Here is a 14,885-nt window from a genome sequence, read left to right on the forward strand (position 1 = left end):
TTTTTAAATGATTAAAGGATAACAAACATGTAAGAGGCCAAAACGAGTATAGCTCAGCGATAATTGACATATACCTTAAACCAATAGGTCTCGAGTAACACAAATTTTATTAGTTTTGATCATGATTTTAATGTTGATAAAAATGTCAAGTTCTCAATTTCATGGAAATATCGATGATGAATATTTTTTTATAAAAGTTAGATAAATTAAAAATTTATAAAAAATATTTAAATTAACAAATAAATAATTTTCTATTTTTAAATAAGTTAAAAGTGATTAATATTAATATTATGTAAATATTAGTGATATTTTGATTTTTTTTTTTGGTAATAGGATAGAAATGTCGATCTACCATGTCGAATCTATAAATACATGAAAATATCGATAGACATATCGACAATACCATAATTTTCATCTGTTTCAGTTCCGTGGATTATTTATTAGTTTGATTGGATTGGATTTTCTTTTAAAAGAAGTCACAACATGGATTTTTTATTTTCTTAAATTGATAGATCGATTTTGGAAAAATATCCAATACCCGACCCAATCCACCCACACTTTTTTCTATTCATACACCCCTAATTTATACATTTGTTGTAAGACTTATTTTTCAAAGGAAAAAAAATCTTGACAGGGTAAGATTTAATTGTTTATAAAAATTTGTGACGTGGATTCTGTAAAATTGTAGGAGATTCAAAATGGGTAAATTTGCAAAACCCATATTACAATTTTTTTTTTATTAAAATACCATTTTAGTCCCTTTACGATCAACTTTAGTTCTCATTCTAGTTTGGCGGTAAAATGTTAATATTGATATATATTTATGTAAAAGTTAGAAAAATTAAAACATTGTAAAAATATTTAAATTAACAAATAAACATTTTTTTAATTTTTAAATTAGTTATAAATAATTCATATTAATATTATGTATATATTAGTGGTATTTTGTTAATATTTTTCATATTTTGTCGATTTTCTTGTACTATAATGGAAATGTCGATTCATCCTTGATGTCAAACCACGTACTTTTTTTTCTTCTAATTTTATATAAAATATTGGAATTGATTCATTGAATAGTGAAAATGACAATTTCGTAAATACGACAAAGAAGGGATGGCGATTGTTTATGGTATTGGTATACCCGTAGAGCAACCGGCAATTCCCGGTGACTTTCCGATCACCGACAGCTCCTTCCCGTCCATCAAAAAAAAAAAAAAAAACTTACTGATTACTCATCAGAGCACAACAATGGCTGCCATTTTAAAAACCTTCCATTCTTCTTCTCTCATCATCATCACTCCCTGCCACATGCTTCTCTGGGCCTGAAGTTGAAGCTTCCGATTCCCGCGTGCTGCTCTTCATGAACAATCCCGAGGCTCTTGTTTCTTCTTCGTTTAATCTCGGAACCTGCGCTTCTGGTCAGTTTCTTTGTTTTCCGTTTTTTGTTTTTGTTTTTAGTATTGGCATTTCTCTGCACCTGCTTTGCTTTTTCTGCTGCTTCCGTGAATGCTACTGACGGTAGTGGTTTGGCCTTTTCTTTTTGGAGGTTAATGTCTTCTTCTTGCTAGATCTCTTGAGCTTCTTTCGCAGCTTTGCTATTTGCATTTTGTTTTGGATGTGGCTCGAGTTCGCTTTTGGAGTGGGGATGGTTTTTGAACTTTTCGGTTGTGTTTCTCGGAATCGAGAGCGTTTCTGTGATGCATTGTGTGATGGTTTTTTGTCAAAAATTTGGAAATCTCTCCTTCGCTGCTGTTTTGTTGCTTGTTAGATCATCGTTGTTGAGTTGCATAGGAGCTTCAGAGCTACAGAGTATGGGATTTCTTTTGTAATTGCTGTTACTCTGAGTCTCCTACCTTTTTGGATTTGAATTGAAGTTTTATTGCCGTAAATCCTGAATTCGAGTCGGCGTCTGCCATTTCTGACTTTGAGATTTCGCCGGATTAAGTACACGACGAAGGGCAACTGCTGATCTATTGAGTTGATTTCATTCGGAAACTCTGTTTGGTCACAAATTCCCATTGTGATTCACTTCGATCTATTTTGCCTTTTATCCATTTCGCAGATTCATAAATCTATTGGCGACTTTGGTAATTATTTGACTTCTCAAGGAAGGAGTAAAGAATAATAATATCTTTTTTGTGTCACCCACATACATAGAGATTTCCTCTCTACAGTTTCATAAGAGGTTTTTATTTTTTACTTTTTCCTTTTTAATTTTTTTTATAAGTGCTTATCGAACTGACTTGTTTTGGTGAACAATAGTTCAATTTAGATGCTTCTCTCGTATTGCTAAAATTTGGATTCACTTAGTATTTGGCTATCCCAGTGGTTAATTTATTATTCTTTCTCAATAATTTTTTTTTTAATTGCAGGTTTTTAAGTTAGTATGATTCTGAGAGTTGCACTGGTGCCATAAGTTACCTGTAAACTGTGAGGATTTAGCTTCTGAAGGGTTGTTGGAATTGATTTGATAACTTCACAGTGATCCCAATTGATAACCTTCCTCTTTCTCACTGCTTCATTTGTTTATTGTTGCAAGTTCGAATCTGTTAAAAATGAAGGAGATTGACAAGAGGAAAACACCTATTAAGAACCAGAGTAAACGAACTCCAAGACTGGAGAGGAAAGAACGCAGACCACATCAAGAGAATATTAGCAAACCTGTGGATGCTAAAGAAACCGTATCTAAATCGTTGGATATGAAGCCTAACAACTTAGTAAGCGAGTCAGACAAAGACATGAAACCCTTAGAGGTTCAGCAAGACTTGGCAATAGATCATGTTGCTGAGGCCAACAAGGTTGAGGAGACTCATCTGCATTCTAAAGCTAATGCGATTGGTGGCAGAGAGAATGTGAACGGGGTCGTAGATGACAAATGTAATGTGTTGGAGAAAGATCTAAATCACATGAAGGAAGAAGTTTCAGATTCAGAAACCACGGCAGATTCGATTTCATCAACAAGTGATTCGACGACAACAAAGGAAGAGAAAATAGAAAAAACATCAAATTTTCCTGAAGATATTTTAGAAGATAACAGTTCAGATTGCTCTCTTCACAATTCAATTGAACAATTTGATCGTGGTATAAATAAATCACAGTCCAAGGAATTATCTTGCACTCAAAAGAAAACATCAAATTTGGAAAGAGAGCCTTCCAGAGTTAAAAACAAGAATTCTTCCAAAAGCAATTCTAAAAGTGCAAAAATTGTGCCTAAGCCTTCATCAGATTCTTCTGAAGGAACTGATTACCAGATTGTTGATGAGGTAAAGGATATTGAAGTCTTGGATGAGGCACTAAATGGAGTTTTGAGCATTAGAAATGGTCCTGATACCAATGGTGACCATGATGATCAAGCTGCTTGTGAACAAAAAATTGAAGAATTGGAAAATAGAATTGATAAACTTGAAGAGGAATTGAGAGTTGTTGCGGCTCTTGAAATGTCTCTGTATTCAGTGGTGCCAGAGCATGGGAGCTCTGCACACAAAGTGCATACACCTGCTCGACGCCTATCCAGAATTTACATTCATGCCTGCAAACATTGGTCTCAAGACAAGCGAGCCACAGTTGCAAAGAACATTGTATCAGGGCTAGTTTTAATTGCTAAATCATGTGGGAGTGATGTTCCGAGGTATATTTGCTATTATGTTATCTCAGTTAATTGTTATTAGGTGCCGTGAGTGGTGGAACTTAACAAATAATTTTTTCCTCGGCTCTTGAAGGTTAACCTTCTGGCTATCAAACGCTATTGTGATGAGGGAGATAACAGCTAAAACATTTAGTAGCATGCGTAGCACGAGTCCAATGAAAAATTTTGTTGATTCCAACAACAGTAGCCAGGGAAATGGAGGGAAGCCAACTACTTTTCAATGGAGGAATATTTATGGCAGTAAACAAGTAAATAAATATATCCAGCTTGTAGAGGATTGGCAAGAGACAGGAACATTTATGGCTGCATTAGAAAAAGTTGAATCCTGGATCTTTTCTCGGATGGTTGAGTCTGTTTGGTGGCAGGTATAGTAGACAAGTGTTTTATTTATTTTTTATTTATTTAGTAGACAACTATCTAGTCCAATATCTTGGTAATATTGGACTAGATAGTTAATATGTTAATTTATTTTTCTCTTTCTTAGTGTGGTTGAATGTCTTTTTTACCACCATTTAATACTTTTCTGGATGTTTAACACTCTAAATTTTCAGTCTTTGACACCGAATATGCAACCTCGAGACGCATCCAAAAGTAAAGGCAGAGAACGGTTATTGGGACCTCCCCTAGGCGATCAGCAGCAAGGGAACTTTTCGATTAACCTGTGGAGAAGTACTTTCCAGGATGCTTTTCAACGACTCTGTCCTGTCCGAGCAAGCGGTCATGAGTGTGGTTGTCTTCCTGTGCTTGCAAGAATGGTAAGATTTATTCAATAAAGAAAAGTATGATAACAGTACTTAGCAGTTGGTCCATGCCCATACATTGGAATATGATTCCACTCATAAAATGTATTCCCACCACTAAATCTTGGATATCAATTCATATCCAATCTTGGATCAGGTTATGGAACAGTGTGTTGCCAGGCTAGATGTGGCCATGTTTAATGCTATTCTCCGTGAGTCTGCCCATGAGATTCCAACCGATCCTGTCTCGGATCCTATTGTTGATGCCAAAGTTCTTCCCATACCTGCTGGAGATTTGAGCTTTGGATCTGGCGCACAACTTAAAAATTCTGTATGTACCATACTCACCACATCTTTATGTTCTATCTTCAAGCATTGAGTATTCAACAAATGCTTAATGCTTGCAACTTACATCCGTTAATTATTTGAATTCTTTCTGCCATATGGGTAAAAGCATAACCTCTACACATTTAAAAATGGGGCCTTTAGATATCAATTTTAGCATGGAGATGTTTAATTACTCATCTTCAATAAAGCCAACAACATAATCCATCAGTTTGGACTTTTTTGAGGATGTCCAAAAAATAATCTTGAAATTGGGATAATGATTTGGCTTCATGGAATGGAAGGACAATAAGTTGTGCTTAAAATTGGAAATGTCATAATAACTGGTGCTGCAGATGCTAAAGTGAGGTGGGCTACTCTTGATGCAGGTTGGAAATTGGTCTAGATGGTTAACTGACATGGTTGGTATCGATGCCGATGATTCTTCGATAGATCAACAGGGCAGTGATGACGACATTAGACCAGATGGAGATGGACGACCAAAATCATTTCCTCTTCTTAATTCATTGAGTGATCTCTTGATGCTCCCAAAAGACATGCTTACAGACCGTTCAATCAGACAGGAGGTCTTTTTCAAACCCCAAGTGTCTTACATTAAGTTCATGCACTCTGGAAGTTTGTATGAAAGAATTAATTACTTATTTAACCCTTTCTTTTATGTTCTCTAGGTATGCCCATCGATTGGTCTCTCGCTGATTAAGAGGATACTTTGTAATTTTACTCCAGACGAGTTCTGCCCGGATCCCGTTCAAGGAACTGTCTTGGAGTCCCTTAATGCCGAGGTAAAAACGGACATTTCTGGTTTCTAAACTTGTATGTTAGGAAGTCTCAACCATAGAACTCCCCTAGCTAGCTTTGAACTGTTGGGTTTTGATGTCTTCTGATCATTATCATGAACTTGTCGTCGTGTTTTTGCCTGGACAGAGTATTGTCGAACGGCGATTATCGGGAGGCTTCGGCAGGAACTTCCCATACACAGCTGCTCCAGTTGTTTATATTTCTCCTTCAACATCTGATGTGTCAGAAAAAGTTGCAGAGGCTGGAGGAAAGTCCCACTTGGAAAGGAACATCTCCATGATTCAGAGGAAGGGATATACAAGCGACGAAGAACTAGAGGAACTGGATTGTCCTCTTTCATCCATCGTCGATAAATCGACTTCATCTCCGACGAACAATGCTCATGGAAATGGCCGACATGAAGAGGATACGACGTTAATAACCAACACGAGGTACAAACTCCTTCGAGAAGTATGGTCTCTATGATGAATTCTCAAATTAGTCTTGTATTTATTGCATACGTATATATTGTTTCCTTGTGAAAGTTGAAGTTGAATGAGAAAAATACCAAAATGAAATAGAATTGAGAGGAGGGGGAATAGTAAAGATTCTCATAGAGATTATCAGGTTATCTGAGCCAAATTTTCTTGTATATTGGATTTGAGTATTTGTTCTTATATATAAATCATGAACAAATATACAATCTGCAATTTGTCTCCTCTCCCTATTGTCTACCTAAAACCATATTAGGTCATACTTTTAAATATTATTTTAGTCTCTATGCTTTCGGCTTTCGTTCATTTACTTTTAAAAAGTAACAATTTTGGTTCATTCATATATAATTTATTTGGATCATAATTTTAGCATCACATTCATTCGCCGAATTTTGAAAGGTAGCTATAAATTTGTATTAAAAGCTTAGGATTGCCCATTTCTAATTCCAAGGTTTTAGAGACAATTATCTCACTTGCAAACAAATGTATGATAGGGTTACCCAAATTTGTGTTAAAATTTTACAAATAAAGGTCGAATTGGTCAATTTTTTAAAGTATATGGATCAAAATAGATTTTTTAAAAGTACTAGTACTATAACACCGTGCTTTGTACGTTGTATCTCAATTTTATTTTATCATATATTAATGTTAATTTTACTTTAAAAATGGTTGAGCATCTATCATAGTTTATACTATAATATTTGATAGATATTTTAAAATATAAGTATAATTTAAAATTCAAAAATATAATTCAAACATCTTAAACGTTCAACGACTAAATATTAAAATAAGATTACTAAAAAAAAATTTTAAAAAAAATATATAAACCGTTGCAAACTTAAAATCTTAAGGACGATTTATTTTGAAAAGATGTCGTCGAGGGATGCGATAGGTCAAGATAGCTCTCATCCAATTAATAGTTAATTTGTTTTCTAGGAGATTGATTGCTACTCTTCTCTCTAAAATTAAACCCAAAACTTAAAAAAAAAAAGTAAAATATTTCCAATAACTTGAGTGATTCCCAAATATATTTAGGCCCAATTTCATATCTAAATACTTCATTTTCTCGCAAACAACACAAGTTTGCATTATTTTTATTGTATTTTGCTCTGCCAAAAGAAAGAAAAAAGTTGGTCAAGAACCCATTTCTTACTGAATAAACATACATTAAGATGAACTTTATACTTCTACTTCAGGTTATATTCCAAACATATAATGATATAACAATTGACAATGTAGAAGAAACAAAGATGAAATTTGAATATATAGAATAGAAAAAAAAACGAAGAATGTTATTTGGCTCCAAGCATTGCTTTAGAACTATGTATATATAGTAATAATTTTAGTTGAAAATTAAATGAGAAAAAGAAAAGTTATGTATTTATTTAAGTTTCATTTATTTCTCCCACCCCTCCAAATTCTATTTTTCTCCCTCACATGAACTTTCTCTCTCCTCTACCTCAAAACTCTCTTTCCCACCCCATCAAAATTTAATCTCTCATCAATTTTTTTCTCATTATCTTCGCCTCTCCTATTTTCTCTGGCCATATAAATTCCTCTATTTTTTAACTCTCTCTTAATGCTCTCCCCTCACGGACCACCTTTCATATTCTCCTTAATTGGGTTCCAACCCTTCCAATTATCTCTCTTATTTTTTTCTTTATACATGTATCTCTCTTGGTTGATTACTCAAATAAAAATATTGATAATAAATATATAATAAATTTAAAAATATGATAATATTGTTTTATACTTTGATTTTAAAAAAAATTCTTAAGAATTTGTAAAGCATAACTTTTTATTAATCCAATTAATTGAAGGAGATAATTAGAAGAGTTTTTATTAATTTGAAAAATTTTGTAACATTAGGAATTTTTAGTGTTAATATTAATAAACTAATTAATTAAGAGAGAGACATCACAAGAGAGATAATTGGAAAGGTTTGAATCAATAGGGGAATATGGAAATGTTAACCATGAAGAGAGATTATTGGGAGAGACTAAAAAAAGGAGGAATTTAGATGGGTAGAGAGAGGTGAGAGATAGAGTTAATGAAAAAAAATATTAATGACGAGAGATGAAATTTTGATGAGGTGAGGATAGAGGGGAGGGAGGGTTTCGAGAGAGAAAACTTGGAGTGGTGGGAGAACATATAAATGAAACTATGGATAAATTAGGTATTATATAAATAATCAAGGTTAAAATCGTCCAATAAATGTTTCTTTCACATCCGTACTTTTTAATAGATTATAGATTATAGATATAGATATAGATATAGATATAGATAAGAGCTCAAATAAACAAAAGTTGAAAGCTAAAAGTATTGTGACCACTAATATTTAACCCTAGTTTATATTTCATGGGGAATAATCTCATTTCCAAGACTCGATATGTTGTTAACATGGTATTAAATATTAGTTGATATGTCCATCGACATTTCCATCATATTACAAAAAAATCGATAAAATATAAAAAAAAAATATCAACAAAATGTCACTAATATATACATAATATTAATATTAATCATTTTCAACTTATTTATAAATAGAAAGTATTTATTTGTTAATTTAAATATTTTCTTACGATTTTTTAATTTCTCTAACCTTTAGAGAAATATCCATCAACATCGATATTTTCGTCGATATTTTCATGAAATTGAGACATTGACATTTTCATCGACATCCATATTTGAAACCTTAGACTCCGTTTACTTATCCGCAATCGTAATGAGAATGAATCGGAATGAAAACCAATCGAAATGAGAAATGTTATTTCTTTGATGTTGTTTACCAGAACTTTTCTGGAATTGTAATTAGAATTCATTTGATGTTGTTTACTAAAACTGTCTGGAATCGAAATCGGAATCAGATATATGACAATTACTAGTATACCACTTTTTTCTTTTTAGCTAATTAGAAAAACAGTGCTAATCTTTTTTAATTACAATAATAATAAATTTTAATTTAATTTATTACTATATTATTGATAGTAAATATTTTTTATTATAACTATTTATTTAATATTAATAAATAATATAAAATTACGTTGAATAAAATATTTTTATTTGAACCATCATAATTTAATATAACATATTATTAAATTTTATTATTTTAATATTTAAAAATAATAATTTCTATTTTAAAAAATCATTGATATTAATTAATATAAATTTATAATATTATATAATAAGATGACATTAATTAATAAAAATTGAAGTATAAAAGGAGAACAAATTATAAAAGTATTAAAGAAATTAATTAAAAATGGCATGGGTCTAATTAATAGGCGAGAGAAGAATGATAAAAGTTGTAAATTAATTATAATATATATGTGGGGCCTACACCCATTTACAGAATAAGATTAGGTGGATCCCACCACTATTTGATTCCATCCCTACAATTTGGTAAATATGGAATGAAAGTTTTGTTGCGAGTAAGTAAACAGGGTCTTAGTTCTTTATAATTAAACCCAAAATTTTGATGTTGCTTTTGAAATAAATGAATTTTGTTAATTATAGTTTTGAAATAAATGAATTTTGTTAATCAATAGTTTGGATCTTGCATCGCTAAGATTTGATGGGATTTTTTTTTAATAATGTTAATTTTTAAAATATTTACCAAAATATACCTTATCTCAAACTAATTACAACAATAATGTTTTGAAATTCATAGGTCGTCTCTTGAAAGAGACGACCTATGAGCTGGCATAAGTTGGTCGTCTCTTGACGACCAACAAACGTGGCGCTTACTCAGCGCCACGTTACTTTTTTTTTTAAATTAACCATGGTCGTCTCTTGAAGAGATGACCATGCCTTTTTTTTTTCTTTTTTTAATAACGTAACATGTTAGTTTTTGTTACTTTGGTCGTCTCTTCAAGAGACGACCATGACTTCTCTTTTTTTTTTTTATAACCTAACATGTCATCTCTTGGTTTTTTTTTAATACTTTGGTCGTCTCTTTCTTAATTGGTATATTTATTTATATTTAAAAGTTTGTTAATACCATACTGCAATTAGAAAATGATATTTTTAATTTATCAAATTAGAGAATTATAATTAATTTAACAATACTATCATTCGAGATATGAAAAAAATATTAATTAATATGTATAATTACAGCTGAGTAACCATAATCAACCATTATAGTCTATCAATCAATCTAATGTGTCCCACATGAGGGAGGTCGTCGATGACGATGCGGCTGTCGACGACGAGCTCTCGGTGCCTCTGGTGTCTGTTCATCCTCATTAGGGTTGATGTATTGTCCATACTCACCACGCTCACGTCCATGACCGTCGTAACCATACTGTACTGGTGTGTGAATCTGACTCGAACCAGGAGTCGGTATCATAACCATAGGTGTGGATGGGCCGGCATCATCTTGTGTCTGTGTGAAAGGTGGAGCATCATCGAAATTATGATACATAACTTTAGGTTCAGGAATGTCAGGTTCGTCTAGAGCATCCTGCTCTATTTGACGACGTCCTCTACGCCTGGGGCCCTGAGTAGGTGTAGGTACTCGATACAACTGATGAAGCCTTTGAAGATATCTCCCACCAGTGGTACATAAGCTATTAATATCTTCGGACGATGAGAGGATACTAATTTGTTCAAAACATGCAGCCTGCATAGAAAATGAATTAAAATAAATAGATATTTAAATTGAAATAGTTTGTAAAGGCAAATTGGAAAACATATCGTGGCACCAAACGCTGCTCCTTCTTGAGTGATATAACGTCTAGTAATTGATAAATACCAGCTCATGTATCCGGGATCGCAATCACCATCATCGTCCACCAGAGGACTAATGGCAATATAATCTCTATGCATGCGCCACCTAACCACATAAGGTCTTGTATGGTCTTGCCATCCCCGGTGTCGAAGGTCTATGTCATGTATTTTCGGGTCCCAACTAGGAACATCTGGAATCGATTGTTTCATCCCGAATTGCCTAGCAACTCTATCTGGATGATGCCACTCAACAACATGAAAACAGATGAGTGGACTTACTGTGCACCATATCTCGTGGTCGTTGCTGCAATAATCTGGTAGAGATGCTAATTCCTTATTGTATGGTTCCCAAATCAACTGAAATATTTGGGCAAAAAATATTATATCAAAATTCAATCAAGTTATATTTATAAGTTATAATATTTAAACACATACCGATCCTGGTGTCAGAAGATCCAACATGTATCTGTACTGAACCAATACATGTGTCGATAATTCAGTGACACAAAACTGATCTCTCCACCTACAATAATACTCTAAATTTGTAAAATTATGTATATATTAAAAGAATTAATGTCAGGGCACAATGAAATAGTTAGATAGGCATACCGTGCAGCTAATGGTCTTCCCACAAGTTCATGTTCCGTGATGTGGCGACGGGCTGGAGCCATGCTTGGGAACCGATCCCAGGCCCATACTTGAAGGAGTATGATCGGACCAGCAATGTCTCGTGCATCAGATCGACATGCCTTGCATAAATGTCGATACAACCATGCCAAACATGCTCCTCCCCAACTGAATCGTCCAGCAACCTCAAAATCAGCCAACAACGGAAGGAACATCAGGTGGACCAAGTTATTAGACTTATCGGCAAATAGGCTTCCACCGATAAGTTGCAAAATGTAGGCACGAGCATATCTAGCAATGGTATGCTCGTCAGCATCGTCATCTAAGTTCCGGAACTGTGAAGCCAATCATGGTAAACTGAGTCTAGATCCTCTAATATGTGAGTCGTCTGGCGTCACACCAAGAAATAACTGACATGTGACTTTCCAATCATAATTTACTGGCTCCGTTACTAGCTCACCATCTACCGGTAACCCGAATTGCACCGCTACATCTTGGAGAGTTATTGTGCATTCACCATCAGGCATGTGAAAAGTATGAGTCTCCGGCTTCCATCGCTCCACAAGCGCAGTGATTAAGTGCCAATCTAATTGAATAAATCCAACTTTGGCAAATCCATAAAAACCGGAAGCACGAAGTGCTGGCTCAATCAAAGGATGTAATGGAATAGTGCGATCAAATACTGCCTCTCTACGCCTACAGTGCAACTCCTCGTTACACTGACCTTGCCAAACTAACTCTGATCGATGACGCGCTTGACAATACAACACTGATCGATCCATCGGACCAGGATTTAGCTCCATGTTCTATCTCTATAAAATATGTCATTATGCAGAATAAGAATCATAATATGAAATCGCTAAAAATTTAAATCATAATGTAATCATTAAATAAATAATGTCATCAATCACAATTTGAACAAAAATAAATCATAATGTCATCATTCAAAGTTAAACAAAAATCTAAAATATTACAGAGACAAAAAACAATCAGAAGTACAAGATGCTAGGACGGTGCTTCCCTCTGTCTTGAAGGACAACTTCTTCGATTGTGACCAAGTTGATTACACAACCCGCATCTTTGTTGGGCATTCGGTTCTCTCCAATCCATCTCATTATGAATATGGGAACTTCTTGGTCGACCAGGTTGTCTCAATAATTCTGGATCGGGATGCAGAATAGGCATATTTGGATGAGCAATCCAGTAATCTTCGTGTGGAACTGGTTCAAATTGATGAGTGTAGCATGCAACATACTTTATAAGTTTGTAACAATCATTGACATAATCTTCGTAGTTTAAGTTTATATGGGAGCAAACTGCCATGAAATGAGAACATGGGATGTCAAATGATTGCCACTTGTTGCATGTACATGTACGTTCATTCGCATTGAACCTCACTATTTGTGTGTTTCCTCCTTTTGAATTGTAGTAGTGAATTCCTGTCTTCACATAAAACACACCAACAACTCGATCATAATTCACTACTGTGTGTTTGCTAGATCTCATTGCTCATTTAAGAAGTTTATCGTAAGCATACCTGTTTCAATATATATCATCATAATCATACCTATTTATGTAGTATGTCGAATGTATTAACATTGAACTACAATTTACCTTGTATATTTTTCATTTCTTGCTAAAGCATTTCTTGCTTCATCCCTTCTCTTCTCAAAGTATTTAACAGATCTGTAAAATGTAAGGTCCGCCAATGCAGTGATAGGTAACATACGAGCTCCCTTCAACACCCCATTAATACACTCTGAAAGATTGGTAGTCATCCACCCATATCTGTACCTACCATCATGTGATTGAGTCCACTTTTCAATTCCAATGTTTCGAAAAAAATTCATGCAAGTGCTATTCATTTGATTAACCTCTTCAACACACTTATTGTACTTTCGAACTTGGGATTGAGAACCAGCACGATATACCAGATTTTTCAATTTCTTACTCTTGTATTTTTTATTGAAGTTGCTCACAACATGTCGTAAGCAAAATCTGTGATGAGATTTATGCCCTGTCCAACCATTATCTGGATTATTAAAGGCTGATATAATACCTCCGTGTCGGTCAGATATCAAGCATGTTTCCTCGTGCGTAACAATCTTTCGTAGGTTTTTAAAAAACCATCCCCAAGTCTCGCGATTCTCCTCGTCAACAATGGCAAACGCAAGTGGCAGCAAATGTCCATTTGAATCAACTGATGTTGCAATCAAAAGTTTCCCTCTATACTTTCCATAAAGGTGAGTTCCATCAATTTGAAGTACGGGGCGAAACGTTTTAAAAGCTGCAATACAAGGACCAAATGCCCAAAAGACGGAATGAAGAATGACATGACCCGGCGTCCCATAATTCTTGAGTTTCCACTCAATGATCGTTCCTGGATTTGTGTGTTTCACCATATACATCCACTTCGATAAACGCTGATATGACTCATCCCAATCACCAAATACTCGAGACAATGCCTTCGTTTTCCCGTCCCAAACTCTTCTGTAAGAAACATGATATCCAAATTTTTCTTTTATCAAACCTTGAAGTGTCACTATTTTTATGGTAGGGTTGTCTCTCACTACATCACAAATTTCGAGACTAATCATATTTGAATCCAATTGAGGATGACTTTGATTGAGTTCAGAGTAAATACAAGAATGTTGATCTTCGTACTTCGTGATTTCCCAAAGGTTATAACATTTGTTTAGGATCGCACGGAGTCGCCACTTGCATCCATCTTCCCACTTCTTGCATCTAATTACCCACTTCGATGGTGCCGACTCAACAACTTCATATGGGTGGTGACTTTTAATAGCAAACCTTTTCACAATATGTTGCATTGTTTGTTTATCTTTGCATCTGAATCCCTTGTACAACAGATCATGTTCTACAGCCACTGGCTCAACGACCAGATCATGTTTTGTAGTACTATTCATGATGTCCATTCCTTGTTTATGAAACCCGAAATGGTAAAATTTAGGTTAAAATGCTATTTTAGTCCTTCTACTTTCATTTTAGTCTCTGTACTTTGAAAATGTTCATTTTGGTTTCTATACTTTTAACTTTGGTTCATTTTAGTCACTATACTTTGAAAATATTCATTTTGATCCCTGTACTTTTAAAAATTGATCATTTTAGTCCCTCTTTGCAAGATTTTAATACAAATTTTACACATAACATAAACAATTTTAGTATAAAGTAATATTTACATTGTAATAAATATATTGATTATAACGTGGTGTTGAAATTGCCATAAAAATGAGTTTTGAAATAAAATGAAAGGACTAAAATGGTCCCTTTTTAAAAGTACAAAAATGAACATCTTCAAAGTATAGAGATTAAAATGAACCAAAGTAGAAAGTACAGGGACCAAAACGAACATTTTCAAAGTATAAGGACTAAGATGAATCAAAGCTGAAAGTACAGTGACCAAACTAGTATTTTAACCTATAATTTATGATATTTCAAAGCAAAATAAATATGTCACCTTGTACTATTGTATTCTAAAAAGAATATGTTTGTGGAGAATATATCGAG

At 33.9% G+C, this 14,885-nt stretch overlaps 2 protein-coding genes and 1 pseudogene across 4 annotated transcripts; 1 reads left to right on the plus strand and 2 right to left on the minus strand.

Annotated features, from left to right (window-relative positions):
• The first annotated feature begins 1,251 nt into the window (after window positions 1-1,251).
• On the plus strand, window positions 1,252-6,227 carry LOC111019540 (uncharacterized). Of its 3 annotated transcripts, XM_022295935.2 has the most exons (9): window positions 1,252-1,418; window positions 2,373-2,430; window positions 2,540-3,628; window positions 3,720-4,011; window positions 4,198-4,401; window positions 4,544-4,717; window positions 5,100-5,297; window positions 5,400-5,513; window positions 5,656-6,227. In XM_022295935.2, exons 3-9 carry the CDS (start codon window positions 2,556-2,558, stop codon window positions 5,992-5,994), a joined length of 2,394 nt encoding a protein of 797 aa, XP_022151627.1. In that variant the 5' UTR covers window positions 1,252-1,418; window positions 2,373-2,430; window positions 2,540-2,555; the 3' UTR covers window positions 5,995-6,227. The 3 variants fall into 3 exon arrangements, with proteins under 3 accessions (XP_022151627.1, XP_022151624.1, XP_022151625.1); XM_022295932.2 differs by having other exon boundaries at window positions 2,373-3,628; XM_022295933.2 differs by lacking the exon at window positions 1,252-1,418 and adding an exon at window positions 2,057-2,185 and having other exon boundaries at window positions 2,373-3,628.
• A 3,931-nt stretch (window positions 6,228-10,158) lies between these two features.
• Window positions 10,159-12,160, minus strand: LOC148213253 (serine/threonine-protein phosphatase 7 long form homolog; annotated as a pseudogene).
• Window positions 12,161-12,967: 807 nt separating this feature from the next.
• LOC148213254 (uncharacterized) lies at window positions 12,968-14,293 on the minus strand. Its single transcript, XM_088123848.1, has one exon. The coding sequence runs from the start codon at window positions 14,291-14,293 to the stop codon at window positions 12,968-12,970; it is 1,326 nt and encodes a 441-aa protein (XP_087979974.1).
• Window positions 14,294-14,885: the final 592 nt, after the last annotated feature.

Source organism: Momordica charantia (assembly GCF_013281855.1).
Source record: "Momordica charantia cultivar OHB3-1 chromosome 1 unlocalized genomic scaffold, Mcharantia_2.0 BLBB01000001.1, whole genome shotgun sequence".
Taxonomy (NCBI): Eukaryota; Viridiplantae; Streptophyta; class Magnoliopsida; order Cucurbitales; family Cucurbitaceae; genus Momordica; species Momordica charantia.